General features: G+C 37.9%; 1 protein-coding gene across 1 annotated transcript in view; it reads right to left on the bottom strand.

Annotated features, from left to right (window-relative positions):
- The window catches only part of btbd7 (BTB (POZ) domain containing 7), a 54,485-nt gene that overhangs the window by 14,114 nt on the left and 19,168 nt on the right, over positions 1 to 21,203 (bottom strand). The window contains exons 2-3 of the mRNA XM_084091890.1: positions 10,607 to 10,821; positions 8,259 to 9,383 (exon numbers count right to left, since the gene is read on the bottom strand). Of these exons, the coding sequence (XP_083948016.1) occupies positions 8,259 to 9,383; positions 10,607 to 10,688 (1,207 nt within the window). The 5' untranslated portion in view covers positions 10,689 to 10,821. The remainder of the gene's footprint in view (positions 1 to 8,258; positions 9,384 to 10,606; positions 10,822 to 21,203) is intronic.

Raw genomic sequence — 21,203 nt, 5'->3', positions numbered from 1 at the left:
GACCAGAAACAAAAGTCTGCAAAACAATAGCAATGCATGGCAGGGAAGACTTAGCACAAACATCATACAGTGTTTTCCACTCAAAAGCAATGCCAAGTGCAGCCAAGTGCAGAAGATTTGATGGTAATGAGTCCAGAGCAAACGCAGCAGATTTCATCAGTACTTCAAATGTTATTTTGTGGACTCTGTATCTCCTTACCATATCTATAAACATGGGAAATGCAGATAAACAGTGTCTTTTTTTTTCAAACAGCCTCTCAATGTTAGCTTAAGAGCAGATTCTTAACATTAGGAATGAAAACATCTGTTCAAATTAACAGCACAAAATCTGCATTTACACTAAACTGCTAAAATTTAAATGGATTAGTTCTGCACTACACAAATAAAAAGATGCAACGCAAAAAGTAAAACTAATTTCAACAGAAAACTCATTTAAAACTAAACCACAAGCAAGTGGTGTATAGTAATAAACATACGGAATATGTTTTATAACATATTCAGTATACATTTAAAATAGTTTTCCTCTGAAGAAACACATTTTGTCAAGGACTCAAAGCTAACAACAAGGCCATGTGATGTGAAATACCTAATGGTAGTCTTGAGCTCATTTTACAGTTGAGTACACCTGATATTGGGAGGACCACCGCAGCACAGGAAGGGAGCAGACACAGTGAAGGACTAATCATTAGGGTATCTATTAGCCTTGAACAAGTGCAGTACCCCAATTACCTAGCCAGAGCCCCGGAGCTTGATATAAGGGGTAGACAGGCTAATCGACAGAGGAGGAGGAGAGACAGAGTGAGCCAGTCAGGGAGAGAAACTGTGACATGCTGAGAGGAAGAAAAATGGGAGAAGGAGTAAAGATTAGGAGGGTAAATGTCAAAAAGGACAGAGATAGTGGAAAATTAGCCCGCTCTGTATGACTGAATGTGAAAGATGGAAATTACTGAAAGATACAGAGATGAAAATGAGAAGCGAAGAGTGAAGGAGCCCCAGAGAGGTGCTAGGTTAAAATTCTCCATGACCTTTCAGACAAGCTGTAACAGACAGAATCATTACAGAGCTGACTGTCTCTCATAGGCTTAATGGAAACACCACCAGCAATCTGTGTTAATACTAATCAGAATGGTGCCTTGGGGGCAGGAAGGGTTTCTGTAGTGAGTTTGAAACACACTCTAAAGGACATCTGACTGAACCACTCGCACAAGCATCAAAGCATTGCCATTTCAGAAGTACTCTCTCTCCAAAGATATCAATATTAGACCTGTTCTCTCTGGGAACAGAGGCGATGAGGTGACAGTGTTTGTTACCCAACAAGATTGTTGTTATTCCCTTCCCTTAAATCAGAACAAATTGTGAAGATGTTAAATAATGAATAAGCCATAAGAAAAATCTGAGGGATGGACCATATTAATGTTAGACATTTATATAATTTATTGATAGTCGATATTGTTTACTAAATTATTGTACATGCTCATTTGGTCTATTTTTACATTTAGATTACCTAGGCTATGTCATCATCTAACCCTCACTTAACGTTACTCTTTAAATATTCTACAAATTTCATAACACTGTTAAATGTCACGTTTTAGCAAATCTCAAAATAATATATTTCATGCTTTATGTTGTGGTACCTAATTTCACTTGTAGCATTTAAAATGATTGATTGGTTTATTTTCTGAATATTGGTTGATGGCTATAACGACAAAAAAATATGAGGAAATATCAGTGCATCCCAAGAAATTAAATGCCTTTAAATCTAATAAAGTATGCAATATTATCAAGAAAGCACAACAATCTTAATAAATAGTTGATGATTTGTTGTTTTTTAGCTCATTGGCAGATAATCAAAATATGCAATCAATCACCATTTACACTCTGGAACCAGACAAACAAAAAAAGAAAAAAAAAAATGTTTCAATGGTTTTATTCAATTAAAGTATAAATTGAGTGTCTAAAAAGCTTTAAAAAAGAAAAAAACAAGATCACAAAGACCTTGCTTTATGGAATTTTGAAATGCTCCTGCAGTCCAATTTTCATTGTTAGATAATGATGAAATATCAAAGAATCCTTTTAAAACCATTCAACTTAATGAACAGTGACACAAAACTGCAAGCGGAACAAAGAATGAGAAATACAAATGAACACATACTGGAATGCACAAAAGGTTTTCAGTTTGTGAATAATTTCTCTGTTAATACCCAGATGTCTCTTTTTCAAATGAGAAGCAATGCATTTTTTAAAGGTGCCGAGAACTGGAAGAAATGTGCACAGCTCTCTCTAGCTCCCACCCTGCAGGCCCATCGATGCAGCATTTCATTTGCACTACAGAACAGACCTATGGCACGCCACACTGTCAGTTAATGTTATCGTCACAGGTGCAGTGTCACGCTCAGCCCTGTGTCACTCTGTCTATCAGTTCATTCACGGCACAAACCCTCACCAAAACTTCAAGTCGGCCTATTTCTATCACACTGTTTGATGACGGTCTCGTGCTAAAGTCAGATATCTGTTCTGTACCACCACTTTGCATCATCTTATCCATCCTGTAAGATACTGTTTAGATGCAAATTTTTCACCCCGAGGTCCACTTAGTTAGCTAGGTTTCCTGCACCAAAGAGCCGTCATTTAGTTTTACAGGAGCAATTATTACCCTCTATCTGACCATTAGAATTAAACCGGCTGTTTAATTTACTAATGCACTTTAAGACTTATATGTAAATGATCTCTGTTACGATTGAGAGTGTGACAGTATTCTGAGGTTAGCCAATGTCATTCATTACTTTGGGCCAAGTGCCAAGTTACTGAATAACCGTTAATGTAAAAGCAGGCCTAATATGTTAATTTGCACATGGTTGTGACATAACACTGCATAGTCTACACTGTATAAATTAAATATAATTAATACAATTAATCTTTAAGCTACAAAAGTGATTTTCTTTTTCTTTTTTGTTGTCTGATTAACATTGGTGACAAACAGCTGCAGGTATATTAGGCTGCTGTCACTTTAAGACGAATGTGTGGATCCAATATAATGATACACATCCGTTTTCTTTCTCAGTTGCTTACAACACATAACCGACTGTTTAGGAGGATACTTGTTGAGTGTGTAATTCTGACATAATTTTGCATGCACATGTAGAAAAAAAAAGAAAAAAAAAAGAGAAAGAGAACTGAATTTGGTGTTGTGCGTGCACAGAAAACAACGCGCAAGTTCCGTGATGTTTAAACTGACAGGACTTTTTCAGGCAAATGATAAACTTTCAGTCTATGATGGTTAAACTTTGCAATTAATCGACGAATCACATGCGTTCTGAACCGGGGGGCAGCTGGCCCGTACGGATCACAAATCAACTATGATCCCTATACTTCGCACAATATCGCACATCCTGATATTGGACTACTGCGGCTGCGCATCGTGATATCGATTATAAAGCAATATATTGTGCAGCCCTACATGGTATCATGAAACAAAATACATTATTTACTCTTTTCTACAATGTATTTCCTAAGAGATACCAAAGATAATGATACAAGTTGGCTTATTTAGTTCATGAAACGCATAACTTTAGGTCAATAGTACATTGGGCAAGACTTTGTTACTTTCACTGCAGCTACCAGTTCACATTTTCTCTTGACGTCAATTTTGAGAGCAATGAGAAGGGAAATCACATGACTTTGTTCTTTGTTGTTATGAAAATGATTGTGCTCCTTTTATTTGATTGACTCATGTGCAAGCTGGGGAAACATACGGCAGTCAATCGCACACATCAGAGGCCAAAAAAGCGAGCACATCTCTTATGCTTCTTTACTCTCAAAGAAAAGTAATTTTTTTGTAAAAGTGTCTATTTTCCCCATTAAACAAGCAAACAAACCAATTCACAGCAATTAAATCCAACAAAGCGAGAAAGGACAAAACATTTAGGAAAGTTCTCTCCATACACAACTGATACAAGTTAATGGCATCTGTGCATCCCCACCATATGTCGACTTAAAATTAATTGCTTAGGTTTAACAAAGAGGTTAACAAGATCCACAGCTGCAGGAGCTGATTTCCTGCAGTTAGTGTGAACAAGAGTGATTTTCCTCTGCAGAGCCGGTTCCAGACCAATGGGTGGCTTTTTATCAACGTGTGTCTGTCTGGTCAGCACATTAATTATCTTTTCCATGTACCATCTACTGGCCAGCTGCTGACAGGGTGTAAAATGACTGCTGTGCCTCTATTTCCTAGAGGTCATCGCCACCTTTTGTCTCCCACCGGAGGCTATCAACACACACGCACTGAAATGACCTCAATGATTTCTTGTGTTCAGTGCCGAGTACTCCATCTTGGGCTTTCTTTGACTGACGGAGGACTGTCTTGTCCTTACAAAGCAAACAAGCAAATGCAATGACTAATGCAAATGCAGTAATGTGGAATCATAAAATTGTGTGTTGAAAATCTCATGCATCACAAACATTGTACCATATAAAAATAGCTGTTCAAGTTTTCTGACAATAATCAGATAAGTTTGTCAAATCAAAGTCAGCGTTGCACAAGCGATTTGTATTTAATTGCCATATGTTTCATGTCACTGGGAAAAGAAATCTAGAATTGATGTGGCAAATGGCGCAGCATGTTCAGGAAGAAAACAAGCCCTCCTGAGCTCATCATCAGGCTATGCTGACAGGACTGAATCGGATCGCTATCTGTTACAAACCACAGCTGACCAATGGGTCATAAGGATCAGCTGACACGGACGCTGCAGACCTGTGCTGTAGATTTAGTAATTGAAAGGATGGCTGGCTCTCTGAAAAACATATCTTTGCACAGTACAGCTGAAGCCCATCAATTTCAGCTGTAAATAGTGATAAACTGGCTAATTCACAATAGGGGCTGATGATACAAAGTACGCAAGCAAGAGATGTACAAGCCAGTAAATGTGCAACATGGGGGCTCTTTTTGAGAACTAATACACCGGCAGATTTGGGCAAGGAGGCAGAGATAAATTAGATGTAAATTACTTTAAGAACTACTTAAGATACCACTCAAGGAAGTTATTTCTTCCTCCAGTGAGTAGGGCTAATTTTATATCATCAGTAGAATTTGATGGTGAAATAAAATTCAAGTAACAGTGAATACTGCAATGATTTTAATGCCTTTTTATTTGATCATTAAGTTTCCAAAAGACCATGTAATGACCAAAGTAGATTTGTGATACTCATCGTCTCATGACTTTTAAATCAGAAACGTTATATTAACATTCACAAACTTTCAAGTATCAAAAACTGACTGAACTCAAATCACTCAAATGTTCAAAAACGGTTCTGGAGTGGCATTTTTCATGTATAAATATGCAAATTAATATGGATATTGGTCATATTGATGCATACACTAATGTTCAAAGGTTTGGGGTTAGTATGATTTTATGTTTTTGAAAGAAGTTATCTTATGCTCACCAAGGCTGACATTTATTTGATCAAAAATACAGTAAAACAGTAACATTGTGGTCATGATTCCTTAATTAAATTAGAGTACTTGATTAAAAAAAAATGTTTTGCATCTCAGAGCGGCTCCATTCAAACAGTAAATGCTGCTCCACACAAACTGTTATCATTTACGCACGTGGAGCGCATCTCGAACGCCATCTCTGCATATGCTGTTTAGTTGGCTTATAACGTTCAACTGGGAACACAATATGTGCCATTTGATCAGATTTGTAAGGTAAATCATTTATAAACCTACACCAACAGCAAGTTTAAAAGTTTAAACCCTGGCTCTGAGTTTGCATGTTTTGATGTCCACATATTCTTGTTTAAGAAATAAGAGTGGATGTAGCATTTCTTTCATAAAGAAGTGGCCAAATATTAAAGATTAAGTGGACAAATAAGTTAAATGTTTGGCCAATATTAAACAAGGATTTAAGCTGTAAAGTGTAACAACAACAATCACCAGGCCATTGGCACTCTGCAGGCATTTGTTATAAAACTTTAAGTATTTTAACAGTGTTGTTCAATAAAACTATATGATTACTTGTCTTATTTGAACCAATTATTATTGCCTCATTGTTATTATATATGTATTTTAAGTCATTTTAAAGGCTACTGTTTGCTTAGGTTTATTTTTATTACCAGATTAAAAAAAAAAGAAAAAAAAGTTTACATTATTCATATTCGTCAAAATAATTGACCGATTACTCTAACAAACTAACAGTTAGTAACAGCCCTAATATTGTGAAATATTATTACAATTTAAAATAACAGTTTTCTATTTTAATATATTTTAATTTATTCCCGTGATGGCAAAACTGAATTTTCAGCATCCATTACTCCAGTCTTAAGTATCATGTGATCCTTCAGAAATCATTTTATGCTGATTTAGTGCTCAAGAAAAATGTCTTCTTATTATCAAGGTTTAAAACAGTTGTGCTGCTTAATAATTTTGTGGAAACTGATAATTTTTTTCTGGAATTGATTGACAAATTTGAATAGAATTTTTTAAAATGTTTTGTAACATTATAAATGCCTTTACTGATTATAAACAAATGTTAACCCCAAACTTTTGAACATTATAGGTATATTGTTACTGGTGCATATTGTTGTGTTAGAGCATTAATGAAAACAATCTATAGCATTCTTCATATTATTATGGTTCATTTAGTAAAAAATTATGCTGTAAAAATCCATTCTTTTCCACTCTTAAACTCTAGCATAAAACATATTGAATGTACTTAACAAATAAGTGGCTATACATAAACCTTTTAAACATGTAATAGAGAGCCGTATCAAATCTCATCAAAAGGCATACAAAATATCAAGATGCTTTAGCTATATCACAGAGACTAACCAATGAGCACAGCCCAACCAATAAGAACTGGCTTAATAAACAGTCATTTTTAGAAAGTACAGACTCGGGACATTATACATAAATCAATAGCTGAACCCTGCAGAAAACATTGACAATAAGAAATTAGAAATTTAAATCTAAAATGCAAGTGTTGAGGTGGGTGACCTATTCTTCTACCTCCTGCCATAATTACACAAGGTTTAATATTGGGCTTCTTCAGAAAGTCGGCCATGAAGCAGATTTATCTCACTTTGATCATTATTAACTATACACTCCTAACAACAGGACAGATTCTACATTCCTTAGAAACCCTGTTTCCCTAAGTAATATTAATATAAGCAGAATTGGATGAGGGTATTAAGAGGAGAGCAGAGGTTGCAGTACATCGTTGTTGGGTACATATGGGAGTCTCTCACAAACAGTAATCCCAACATGAGGCGCATAAACTAAAGCAACCCCACCCTGTTCCTCAGATTGTCCCTTGACAGTTTGTGAATTAATCAAGCAGTAAACAAAGCTGGGCGATTGTAGAGCAACGAGAGGAAACAAAAGAGAAAGACTAGAAATAATGGATAAAAGAGAGGCTAAGGGTATTTTCACACCTGAGAGTCCACACCACACATTTTATACATTCGGTAAGTTTTGGTTTCACATTGCAATTATGCGAGCACACTGAAGAACTTTACATGATACTTGCGTCCTGTTTTCATCATCTATGTGGGCTGCATCTTGACAATAATTGGTTTGTAAACGGACGCGCGTCTGTCGTCAGAGTGTTGTCAATTTGTGTTTGGTTCTTGAAAAAGAAATGCAAATATATATCAAGACTATCTTTCCCACAATAAGAAAGCAATTAAAACAGTTTCTGTTTGTGAATCCTTTGATATTTTTATATAATGTTTAGCCCCCCCCCCCCTTGTTTTTTTCTATTTGTATATATTGCAGTTCTGACTGTACACTGACTTTGTTTGAAGTGCAATAAAAAAATAAAAAAATAAAAATAAAAACTTTGACAAGAATGAATGAACAGACGTATATTTTTGCCACTATACTGTTATTACGGCATTACTACCTGCAGCACCAACTATACTCGAGGCTAGTTCAAATTCGCCAAATGAACGTCCTCGTTGTGCGAACATTTTACTGTCGCTGGCAGGAAAGGAGAAGACTGCAAGCAATCCTGCGAGAACCACCAGAACTTCCTGTAAATGGTCTGAAAGTCCGAACCATATAGAAAATGCTTTCACACTAGAAACGAACCAAACCTTTGTTCAGTTTGATCCGGACTGAGACTACCTCTTTTCGTCTGACCAAATTTTGTTGGTCAGTGGTCCGGGGGAGGTTTCACACCTGTAATTTTGATTCGGATCAAACCGAAAAGTCTGAAAATCCGGACCAAACAAGGTAGGTGTGAAGACTCACTAAGACTTACCTTGAGCAAGCATGCTGAACTCCAAGAAGAGGGCAATGTGGTAGAGCTCCATGGCCTCTTCGGCTCGGCTCATGCATCCTCTCCCAGCCACCAGCGCCTGGACTTCACCAAGACTGCCTTCGGAAGGGCTCCCGCGCAGCACCAGTGAAAGGTCAACCGCATCTGTGTACATGCAGTGCAAGACCACTCTGGCATATTTCTTGGGAATTATGGATTCGTCGAGGATAATACGGGTGGGGGTTTGTAGAGTGCGCTCAGTGATCTCCTCACCCGAGCGGATGCGTCTTTGCAGAAGATTGCGGAAGAAGGGTGAGCGCGCCGAGAGCACTGCCTTATGGGCCCTTAGCTCCTCATCAGGCAAGCTGTGGCTCACCCCTGCATTTCCACTTCCCATGCCGCTAGGAGAAGGTCCACCTGCTCCGAAGGCCTCCACCAGCTCAGAGTCCGAGGAAAAGCTCAGCAGCGAGTCAAAATACGGCATGTGCTCACAGAGGTTTCGCATGTCGGCTTCTAAGGTGTTGGGCGTACCGAACTCCTCGCTCAGTCTCACCAGCACATCCACGTTCTGCAACCTCACGTCCTCCGAGCCCAGCTCACCCGTGTAGAGGTAATGCAGCAACGAGGAGAACATGGGCGCATCCATGCCCGCAGTCCCAACGTCCAACAACACCTCAGCCCCATAACCCGGTGACGACGAAAGCAGGGTTTTGAAGAACGGGCAGCGGGCGGCCAGAACAGCACGGTGTGCTGGGAAGCAGGAATCCTGGAAGATCAGGTCCACGTCGGTGCAGTACTTGTGCTGATAAAGGGTGGCCAAATCACGCTGCAGTGTGCGAGCCTCGGGCCGGGCCAGACCCGCCTGTAGACTGAGCTCTTTCAGTGCCGCCGTGCCCTCATACTCCTCCACCAGGGCGTTGACATCACGCACATCCCACCCCGAGAGGAGCTCGCGCATCTGTCGCGCATGGTCGGCCGAACGACTGGACTTGCGTCGCTTAATGAACCTCCTCTTGAGCGTAGCCAAACCGGAGCTCTTTTTCTTCTTGTCCTGAGGTTTTTCAGGGCCATGTTCTAGGCTGTAGAGCTTGGACTCGCCGCCATAACCCTGTGGTGCATAGGAGGCGCCTGGAGACAGAAAAGAAACACGCCGTGTAAGAGTCTGGATGTCTTCAAATTTGTCAGCAGGAAAATGTGCATTGTGAGGTCTGCCTACGTTACAATTCAAGTTTATTCCAAATAAATGCAACACCACAGAGCTTTGCTTTTTTGCAAGTGCTTTAAAACAATTCTGAAATACAATTGATTTAATAACATAAGACTGGTGGAGAAAATTGAATGCAATAAGAGTAAAAAAAATTACAAAATTAAATTGAACTCCGTTTCAAGAATTGTCTCTTTATAACAGACATCCTTTAGGATTAGACAAAAAAAAGAAAAGAAAAATAAATGTGCTATTTTTTGAAGAAGTTTAGAAAATTAAACAAATTAAATAGTGCATGCAAGAGATCACTACTTGACGTAGCACTGCATAAACAATTCCAATTTCAAAAAGGAAAGTATGCATCCCCAAACCACTTAATGTGTACTTTTAACTTTTCCCCCCTCTAAATCTCTAAATTTTCACCTGCCAAAAAAGGAAACTATGAAGTCATCTAATGTCCTCCCCAGCAAGGCTAATATCTCCCTGACGACACTTAACGTCTCAATCCAATGTTCCATTTCTCATTGTAGGCCCACTGTCATGCATGGCTTAGCATTTTGAAAGCACCATTACTTTACTGATCTCACAGACAGCAAAGACATGAAAATATTCACATCAGAATATGCCGTTAAAGCCAGACTCTGTGGGATACTGAAGAGGGGGGGATAAATAAATAAATAAAACCACACAAAGCAACTGCTGACAGTTGTGATACAATTTCCAAGCCTTTAAATTAATACAGACAAGATGTTACAGTCAGAGAATATGAAGACTGGTGAAGTCAATCATTTAATGAGATTCTTTTTCTCTGTGCTGTTGAACTGTTTCTAAACATGATCATTGAGTTTTTTGTTGTTGTTGTTTTTTTAATAACAAAAACTATGTAGAACTATTTTATATTCTAGTCAAATAGGAACTTCTGTCTTTGAGAGAGATTTCCTTTTCTTGTAATTGAAAAAACATCATCATATTGCAATGTGATTCGAAGAGTTTAGGTCTTGTATCCCGCTGACTTTTGCAATCGGATAGCTAAAAAAAGATGTAATAGTGCTCAGGCTGTCAGACCTTTTATATTGTCATCGATCACAGTAGTTGCTAAACTACGAAGGACAAATATCACTGTAACAGCATTCATATGAGAGTTTACCTATGAAGGTCTGCTGGGTCTGTGGGTTACCCCCGAATCGAGGGGAGCACGAGTGAGGGTAGCTGGAGGCATTCACACCCATCCTCTCCCCCCTTCTTCCTCCTTTTAGTCACCCTGCTGGATCATTCCGTTCGAGCGTCGACGCACTGTAGCTCACCACTCCACTCAAACAGACCTATATGAATATGGCGACACTGCACCGATGTCCGTCATTCCTGGGCAAGAGAGAGAGGAAGGGGGAGAGTTAATACACAAAAAGTCAACAAGATAGTCATGAAATTTGGGCAAAAAAAAGAAAAAATGAACACTTAATATAACTATTTATATTATAGCAATAATAATTACTGTTATTAAATTACAATAAAATAATTTATAAATATAGCCTAATATTACCTATTTCTAAAAATATATATTTTTTTTTAAAGTAAAAGGCCAAAGGTAAAATGGAATTGAACTGAACTGTTCTTGTTCAAATCTGAAAAGAAGAAACAAAATGAACACTACAACCAAATCAAACAGACTACATAGGAAGAGCTTTGATGTTTACTTCTGCTCTTGAAGGCCATTACAATACTGCCGGAGGATTCTGACTTACTCAAACCCTCCCACTGATGTCATGCTAATGCAATCTGACACAGAGGCACAACTGGCTTGTTTACTCAAGCTAAACAATGTCTACAGTACTTCATGTTTCTTTTCAGTTCTCTGTAATCTCCAAACTTTAGGCTGTTGACCTTGCTTTGGCCTTCAGCTCTCAAGCCTGCAAGTTCACACAATTGGCACAACACAATTTCTTTTGTGATTTATATGTTCTTTTAGATGTTTTATCTACATTTCAAACTTGCGCTGCCGGAAGCTCCTCAAAGGGGGAGCCCATAACAGTTTGGGGAGACAAACGCTTTACATACCCAATTTGTGACATTGAGAGAGAAGCAAAGTGAAGCATTTCAGGCTGAGCCAAGCAGAAAGCCTAAGGAGGCCAGAAAGAATCATCTTTACTTTTACCTATACAGATAAACCAAGCAGATGCGCACAGATCCCTATCTGCTTGCTTAACGCTGTGTTGTTTGTGAAATCCCCAGAGGTCAGAACGATCAAGACTCTTTTCCTCTGACAGGGTGTGAACGAAGCTGTCTACAGGGTAAATGCATTGCAATGTGCTTTCAGCTGATGGAAATCCAGGTCATATAAATGGTCAGTTGCACAGCAGCTCCAGCAACGTTCCCCATTCTGGCTAAAATACAATGACTTCCTACTTCATAGGGGTGGACGATATGACCAAATTCTTATTCCACGATATGAGAAATTTTATTTCACAATAACGATATTCACTGCTCGGGGCCTCGGACAAAAAAAAAAAAAGGTTGGTGTTTGGATTTAAATAGGCAAATGCTTGAGTGTCTATGGTTGGATCATTATTGCAGTGATTATTATGTTTCTAGCATGTTATATGTTTGGCAACAATTCTTCTAACCCTAATTGATAGAGTATGTAGCCTTTCATTTCTTAACCATGTAGGAAGACACATCATGTCCATATTTCAGGATGACAATGTCAAGATTCGTCAGGCTCAGGCCATCCTTAAAAATATTCTTGTTTGCCGTAATCCGACCGACCCTGTCAATTTAGTACCGACCCAATTATTTATTTTTTTTCCCCTTTTAGTCCGACCGACTTGCCGGTTGTAAAATGCGTTAAGACCGACCGATTTTTTTTTTAACTCTTCAAACAACTAATACAAATGCAATAAAATAATATTAGTTATTAAGTATTGTGAATATAAATTGCCTAGACCTACCTACAAACATAAGCTACGTTCTTTCTTTTAAATAAAAACCCGTGGCGCGTCATCTATGATTATGTTTACACCATTGGTTTACGCATGTCACACTACGGCCTGCAGGCTAAGTTCGCTTCGTTTCATTCACTGTCAATGGTTCGCGCTTTACTTTATATTATACTAAAAAATATACTTTTTTATATATATTTTTTTATATATATAAAAATATAGACCTACCTACCGACCCTTTTTTTCTTTTTTTTTGCTGTTACTGCAAACCAAAATATTTTTAAGGATGGCCTCAAATTGTGAAAGAATGGTTGGGAGGGAGCAACAAAAACAATGAGAAGTTAACTTGGCAAAAAGGGGCTATCATTTAACTTTTTGATCTTTGTCCTTGAAATATTTCCAATTTTGCAGATGTGCAAGGTTAAAACCTGCCCCTAGTCAACAAGTTATGTTTTGCAAAGTGGCAGGTAATTTTTGCTTATCTGCCAGCCAGTGTGGCAGGCGACCTGAACAACATCTTGGATTGACTGACAAGAAATGACGTTGCAGTGGTTTCAGCTTTATGTCAACAGTGCGGATTATTTATAACATGTGAAAAGAAAGCTCTGCAGGTTCACTTTATTTTGAAATTGCCTGATTCTAAATATTTGTGTCTTCATACAATACTATACAAACAATAATGACAAGCAATGACAAAATATATATTATTAATATTACAGCAATTAGTGTTTTAATAATTATGAATAATTAATAATGTATTGGTTTTCCTATCTTAATAATAACAACAACAAAAATAACAACAATAATAATGGGGTACCCAAAAAATCTAGGGGTATGACGATTTCTTGTGCGATAAGATCTCGCAATATTAAAACATGATATTTCTCATTGAGGTGAAAAGCTGTCTCGTGATATCAGCATGATGGAGTTGAGTTTGTGGCAAAGAATTTTTACAGTGCGTGCATTATATTGTTATGTCTTTTACGGCATATAATAGGCTAATTCATCTTCAAAGTAGAACTGAAGTGGCATTCATTACAAGATAATTAGTTTAGGGCTGTTACGAATCCTCGATCAATATCGAGTGCTCGATTTAAAAAAATATCCTTGACTGCAATTTATAACCGGTATACCGGAAGTGGCACATTCCACAGACGAGAATACATGAACTGCATTATTGGCCCTTTTTTAAGGCTGCAAAGTCAGATTATGATCAGATTATCTGATTAGGCTACTCGTCAAAATAATCAACGGATTACTCGATTACCAAAATATTTGTTCATGACAGCCCTAGATCAAGGCACCCAGAGACTACAAGATAATTACGATTTTGGGCCCACTACTCCCCTTCCGACAATACTAGGTAAAGTCTCGATTATCTTGATGGTTCTACAGATTATCTTATCATATTTTTTTCCTGTGGAGTGAGGTGTATTAAGTGTGAGTGAATCTGCTCTGAAGAACGTCGGGGATGCACCGATCTCAAATTGGTGAATCAGAAATCCTGTTGTGTGTGGGGACCCTGAGGACAAACGTGCGCACGCTCTGTGGCTTGTCATGTGGAATGAAACAATACCCAATCAGAAAGCGAGCTGACGGAAGCATAACACAACCATAATTTACAAAATTTTCTGTAAAAATCAGCTATTAATCGGCATTTCTATGCCCGAAGTCCGCCATGTTTGTTTACTAGATTTCCTATGTTTGCGGTCAGGACTGGTTGATTGTGAATGGAATCTGTTAGTGTGTGGTGTGCTGTCTTGGTCAGATCGCAGCACTCCACACACTATTAGAACAAAACAGTTAAATCTATGATTTTGTTTTTATCATCATATTTGTGGTCTCTCACATTTTGAAAATCTGAGAAAATGTAAAAAAAAATATTTTTGTGTGGGCCAGCCTTTAGTTAAAACATTTCAAAATGCACCAACATTATTTTGCATTTTGTGACATTCAGCCAAATAAAAGACAAAAAAAAAGAAATTAAAAAAAGTTAAAATAGTCTCATCTCGTTTTCGTGAACCCAATATTTTGTATCGTCTTGCCTCGTGAGATAAGTGTATGAACACACCCCTAATTATAATAATAATAATAGCTATTATTATTATTAATAGCTACTATTATTAAATAAGGACATGACATAATAATAATAAAAATAATATATTATATAAAATCATATATTTTTACCCTGCATATGTGAGTGGTCTCTGACATCCAGTGGGTCTTAATGTGTTCACCTCTCTAACAGCTTATTTCACTGGTGCTATAAGCTGAAACAAGAGTCTAAATGTCACATCATTAACTAAAAAAAGAAAATGACAAGCTCCAGTCAAAAGAAAATCTTTAGAGAGTGAGGCATAAAGCTGAGCAACAGTTTATCACACATTTCATCATTCCAGCAAAGCATAAACAGGCGAACTCTGCCACTGGAGAACACATCAAATTTACAATTACAATTACTGCGAATTCACAGCGACTGTGAACTTGACGAGCATTGCTGAATTTGTATTCACTAAGCACAGCCGAACCCTCCATCAGGTGAAGTAGCACTGCATTGTGCAGTGTTTAATAAAGTTGCTTTAAAGAACTGAAAACGTTAGTTAAAGATAAGGCCTACATTGAGGGACAGAAGGCTCATTATAAACACTATATGAAAAATGCTAATCACAGTGTCCGATGCAACAACTGTCTCTCAACGTGAGTGACAGCAATAGAGAGGGAATAAATGAACAGTTCTTTAATACTGCAGAGCTCCAGAACAGGCGCTGACACAGACAACAGTTATGCAAGCAAGCAGGAGAGTGGAGCAGTTTTGCCACATTAGGCAAATCAATAGGGAGCCTCTACACCGTTGCTGCAGGGGAAAGTATCAATAATGCACCTCAAGGTTTTCAAAGCCTTCTAGGTATGCTTCCACCTAAAACAACATTTAAAGCTTCAGAAAGCCAACGTTTTCTTTTATTTGGATAAATCTATGAATCTAAAAGAGAGAGAGAGAGAGAGAGAGAGAGAGAGAGAGAGAGAGAGAGAGAGAGAGAGAGAGAGAGAGAGAGAGAGAGAGAGAGAGAGAGCCCACAGAGTGAAACGGAGGAGAAATGTGTGCCCTATGCGTCTGCAAACCTCAAACTGGGTCACATAAATCAGCCGGTATACTCGTTCATCAATTGCAAGAGGTGCTTTTCCTTGTAGCTGCCTCTGACCAAGCTTCATTCCCAATCTTAAATCGACTTCAGTGGAAAAGGGAAATTGATCTTTGATCAATGTTTTTTTCTCTCTGGTTTAGAAGGATCACAATAAGCTTGATAAAAGAAAGGTCAGCTTTAACAGAAGCACCTGTTTCAGATAGGCTGTCTAAACAGGCTCTTAATGTCTGAAACAGTCAAGCACTGCTTTTGAAACACTGTGATCTGTCTTCATATTGGGCTATTCCTAAATGCTACGCAGAGAGAAGAGATTCGGTTGTTGTTCTTCAGCTTGACTATGTCTGATGACAGGGGCTTTCTGTGTGGATCCTCCCCTGAAAAAGGCTGCCATCATCACTCCAACTGGGTGTGCCCCATATGGTGGGTGTTTGTGGATTAAATCAGGCCCTGTGGTTAGAAATGAAGCAGCGCTGCAATGCTTATAAAAAGATGTTCTTACACAGTAAAACATTACACAAAACAACTTAGCACACCATAAAAAGGGCATCAGACATTGCAACAGTGCCTTAAAGAAATATTACAGATTCAATACAAGTTAAGCTCAATCGACAGCATTTGTGGTGTCTTGACAATTTGACAACACTGTTGCCACGATGACAAACCTTAAAACAACCACAAAAATTACGCACGCGAATAATACACAATTTAGCAGAACTAATGTACACTTAAAAATTTGGGGTTGGTAAGATTTGAGTTAAGATGTATTTGAAAAAGAAGTCTCTTATGCACATTTAATATAGGCTATATTTGATTAAAATACAGTAAAAACTGTAATATTGGGAAATATAAATCTACAGGCTTTCATAGACAACACAGGTCTTGGGGAAGGTCTTGTTTTAAGTTTCGTTACAACCTATTCACACATTGTCAATAAAAAAAGCAATTAATACATGAAAATTCTTACATATAGCCCATTTAATATTGAAAACAAATTCTTCGATGAATAGAAAGTTCAAAAGAACAGCACTTATTTGAAATAGAAACATATCGTAACTTTATAAATGTCTTTACTGCACTTTTGAACAATATTGCATTTGCTAAATATTTTTTTTTTCTTTGAAAATCTTACTGACCCCAAACTTTTAAACAGTAGTTATTTTTACAAAATTGTGTCTCACAGTAACCAGTAAAAAAAGACAAGGAACTAGTCCAAATTATTTTTTGAGATAATAAATATAATGCTGACAACAAATGCTGCTGACTTTGCTTTATTTTTATTGAAGCCTGAATCTTCCAAATCACAAAGCGGAATATTCCTGACCCAATAACAACAAACAGACATTGCAGGATGTATTCCTAGGTTCTTGTGCCATAACATGCACTAAATTCCACTGCCACACGTGAATGCCAATGACATCCAGTTTGCATGGTAGCATGAGGGTAGAGAGAGTGTGAGAGAAAAGTTAAATGTGTTTGGGGTACAACACTTTACCAGACCACTGAGCATAAGCAATGTCCATTGAAAATCACTGGTATAAAGGACTCTCTGTTCCAGGGTGTCTGTAGTTCTCTCTGAGGTGGGGAGACAGAGATGGGGGGTGGGGAGGGGTCACGGGCACCCCGTGGCAGTTTCCTGTGAGCGGTGGCGGTCTGGCTCATGTGAAACTAATGAGCGTGGACACAGCCAAGCCACACCAGGCCAGCTGCAGGTCGTCTGGTCCACCCTGCCCTGCTTTTCTACTGAAATTCCAGAGAGATTTGAGCAAAGCTGGGCGAAGAAGAGAAACAGTGAAAATGCCACGCGATCAAATTTTATCCGTAAGGTCCAACAATATTCAGTGAGCGAAACACAAAGAGGCTATAGCACCTTTAAAGGACAGCATCCCCCCCACACCCCTCCCCAAACCTGTTTTTTTATGATGAGGAGGAGGCATGACATTTTATCAGAAGACACTGTGCCTTGACGGACAAGGCTCGCCCTTTTCCGGAGGGAGCTTGAGGAATGCTTCACACAGCACTCAGCCCACAACCCGTCCTCAAAATGTGAGATTCAGCAAATACAATTTCATAAAACATCATCTAATTAGGTCCTAAAAGGTCAGACCAGCACAAGACAATGAGATGTTTTCAGGACACATTCCAGTAGCCTTTTATAGATGCCAGAATTGGCAAGTCTGATTTGTTGCTATAGCAAGGAACCTAAAAAGCATCAGAGGAACACTGGGTCACTTCAATGTTTAGACGACAAATACAAGATGTTCCTCCTTTTAATAAAAGGTGTAACAGACCTAAGAAGTAAAGCAAAAGCACAGAAATTCTATACAAGAACTGTCTTTGGCACGAATTTCAGAGTAATTAATATGGATTTATCTTGACTGATGATGATGTTCAATATGCTTGGGCCGCAGCGGTCAGGGAAAGAATTGACAAACACATCAGCTGAAGCTTTTCCCTGTCATCATTCTTTGCATTCATTGTCAGATAGGCACTACTAAATAATGCAGCACTGTTCGCAGGCGAAGCGTCAGTGTTTTATTGGTTATTCATTGATGGAAATGTGATATGTAACTGGGTAAATCTCACAAAGTGCTTTCCAGGTCACATTTTACCCCAGCCCCCTCATCGCTTAAAAAAAGATGACTAGAGAGAAAGAAAAATTATATTTTGCATAAATATAGTCTTCAATTATTACTCTCTCATTATCATCATGTAAATAAATATTTCAATATTAATTCATTTTAAACTGTTAACTTAAAATATTATTACAGTAAACATATGAGAATCGTCAAAAATCATAAGACCATAAAACACCATACCAGATGCATTTCAGTATTCAGAATTAGGGGTCAAAAATCTGGTTTCAGTGTCCTGAATAAAAAATAAAAAAAAAGTAACAATGGAAAAAGTTTAGGGATCATAACAGTAAATTACTTTTTATGCTAAATGATATTTGTTTTACTTTTTTTTTGGTGTTGGAGAGAAATTTGATCTGGACATTACCTGTGGGTTTCATGGGATTAGCTCTAGAAGATCATGTACAGGTTCAGGTTTATGGGTATAAAATATTTAAAATCCTTTGTCTTGAAATAATTACAGCCTGCATGACAAAGAGAGACTTTTCTCAATGGCACCATCATAAGAACAGTTCCACTGATGTGAGAATGGTTTGCTAGTTTACACTAACAACCTCTGCTATTACATACATGTCAGAAGGACAAGTATCATGTTTTATGCTTTCATTGGCAAATTGGCCTGCTTCCTGTTTGTGCTTATTTTTCCATTCATCTAAGCATCTTTATCTCTCTCTCCTCCGCAAAATGGAAAATCCCATGCTGACTTCATTAATTTCTTCAAACTCATATGGCAGTATGAGATTCAGAATGTCTTTACTATAAATAAAACTTGGGCTGGAAATATTGTCATGCTCATTTTGGTGTCCTAAGCAAATTCAAAACGGATTAAAAACGACATAGCTTTTGGATTTTCTACATACAAATTTGAGTTTTCAAATAGCTATTTCCCAATAAAATGCATTTAACAAAACTTCACTATTATCCTGTGTGAGTCAATCAAATATAATATAAATTTGTATTTGACAATATACATTTTTTAGAAATATACATCAAATAAAATAAAGGTGTACTCTTTTTTTCTTCTTTTTTTGTGTGCATCTTTTCACTTTGTTACCGAGTAAAAAGTGCAGGACCTAGCTGAAGGGTTTTGGGATTATCTAATCACAGTGTTCGAGGTAAATGGTAGTGCTACACTTTGACAGATAAGAACAGAAGGACCGAATGAGAAGCCAGCTGATCAATACTGCAATTTAGACTAATTAATATTGACAATGATATTCCAGCAGAATCATTTATGTTGTCAGCTAAAATGGCAAGGGGTGATTTTTAAAGTATTAAAGGTCCCATTGCATGGATTATTTTATTATTTTAGAATGTTTCCTGGGGTGCCCTTATAATGTAAGTATGTTTTTTAGATCAAAAGTTGTTATAATTTAGAAATAAAAGGCATATTTCCTAGCCTGATTTTAGCCTCTGATTTGAACGCTCTGTTTGAAGGGGCGTGTCTGCTGTGAGACTTCAGTGTAAACGCCCACTGCTGTGATTGGCTGACATGCTTGCATATGAAATATTTAGCATTACATGTGGAACTCTCTTGAAAACTTTTACTATTACAGCTATTATACGTTTTTACTATTACAGCTATCGAGCGTGAGAAGTTTAAGTATTTAGATCTATTCCCATCACATAAAAGGTTGCAGTGATGAGCATTGAGCAGATGACAGCCTGTTGATCACGTGAATGAAGATCTTATCATTGCAACGCAGTTTCTGCGCTCTCACTAATGATTTCACCAATGCAAACATGAGGTAAGTACAGTAAGAGCTTCGTTGTGCAGCTTAACAGCGTCATTGATTTCATAACGAGTTTTGGCAAGTGTCCAGATAAACTCGCGCTGTGTGATTGACAGCTTGGGCGATTGGAAACGGATTGTTCTTTGATCGCTTTCTGTATGTATGTGTATATATATATATATATATATATATATATATATATATATATATTAATCACAGTTTAAGTAAGATTATTTTCATCCTACTAAGAGAAACGACATGAAGTTGATCGTTTAGTCACTAGCTTGATTTACTGATGCATAAACAGTACTGAACGACTTTGAGAGAAAGATTATCTGTCTGAACTTGAACAATTACGCATCAGAAATTCACATAACCCACTGGTTCTTCAGAGGCTCGGATGAAGGAACTAAAAAAATACTTTTGTGTTCATTTGTATCCAAACACTGAGCAACTGCCATGCTTCGCTCGTTTGCAAGCCATGACGTCTCTCGAGGAAAAAACAATATCGCGCTCGCGCAGCTCATTTTCTCATGGGCGGGCCAAATTCTTTTTGCGGGCAAAGAAGAGAAAGGGGAGGTAACCTTTCCCCTTATGACAACATAAGGGGAAGATTTCTAGATTCGCCCGTCTGAGCTTTCATTTTCTCAAAAATACCCAGGGCTTGGTTTACACCCATCAAAACGTCTAGCCACTGGGGGACCATAGGCAGGCTAGGGAAACTCATATTAAGGTTAAAAAACCTCATAAAGTGAAATTTTCATGCAATGGGACCTTTAACAATAATGCTTGAGTCAGTGAGGTGGTCTCACTGACTCAAGCATTATTGTTAATACTTTAAAAATCACCCCTTGCCATTTTAGCTGACAACATAAATGAGTCTGCTGGAATATCATTGTCAATATTAATTAGTCTAAATAACTGTTGTGCGTTAGAGAGTGCAAAGCATACTGGGTCGCATAATTCAGTTTCCACTGTCCCCAAATATTTTCAATGAATTAAGCCACTGGAATAGAATAGATAATAAAGTAAAACCAGGAATCTGAAAAACGGTACAATTTCTGTCCCCGTCCTTGGCAAGATTCCACCACTGTTAAATTTTTAAAAGGACTTTCATCAGCTCGCACTCCCAGTAGACTCAGCCTATGACCCTTTCAGTGATGCATGAATGAATGTAGGAGGAGGAGAAAGGAAAGGAGGAGGAGAATGGTGTGGAATTCCCGGATCATACAAATGTTTGACTGAGCCACATGATATGACAGTGGAAGGTAGCTTGGCTGTGGTTAGAACTAGGGCTGG

Source organism: Abramis brama, assembly GCF_963993115.1.
Source record: "Abramis brama genome assembly, chromosome: 18".
Taxonomy (NCBI): Eukaryota; Metazoa; Chordata; class Actinopteri; order Cypriniformes; family Leuciscidae; genus Abramis; species Abramis brama.
The sequence above is the reverse complement of the archived record's forward strand: the minus strand, read 5'-3'. Positions and strand labels throughout refer to the sequence as shown.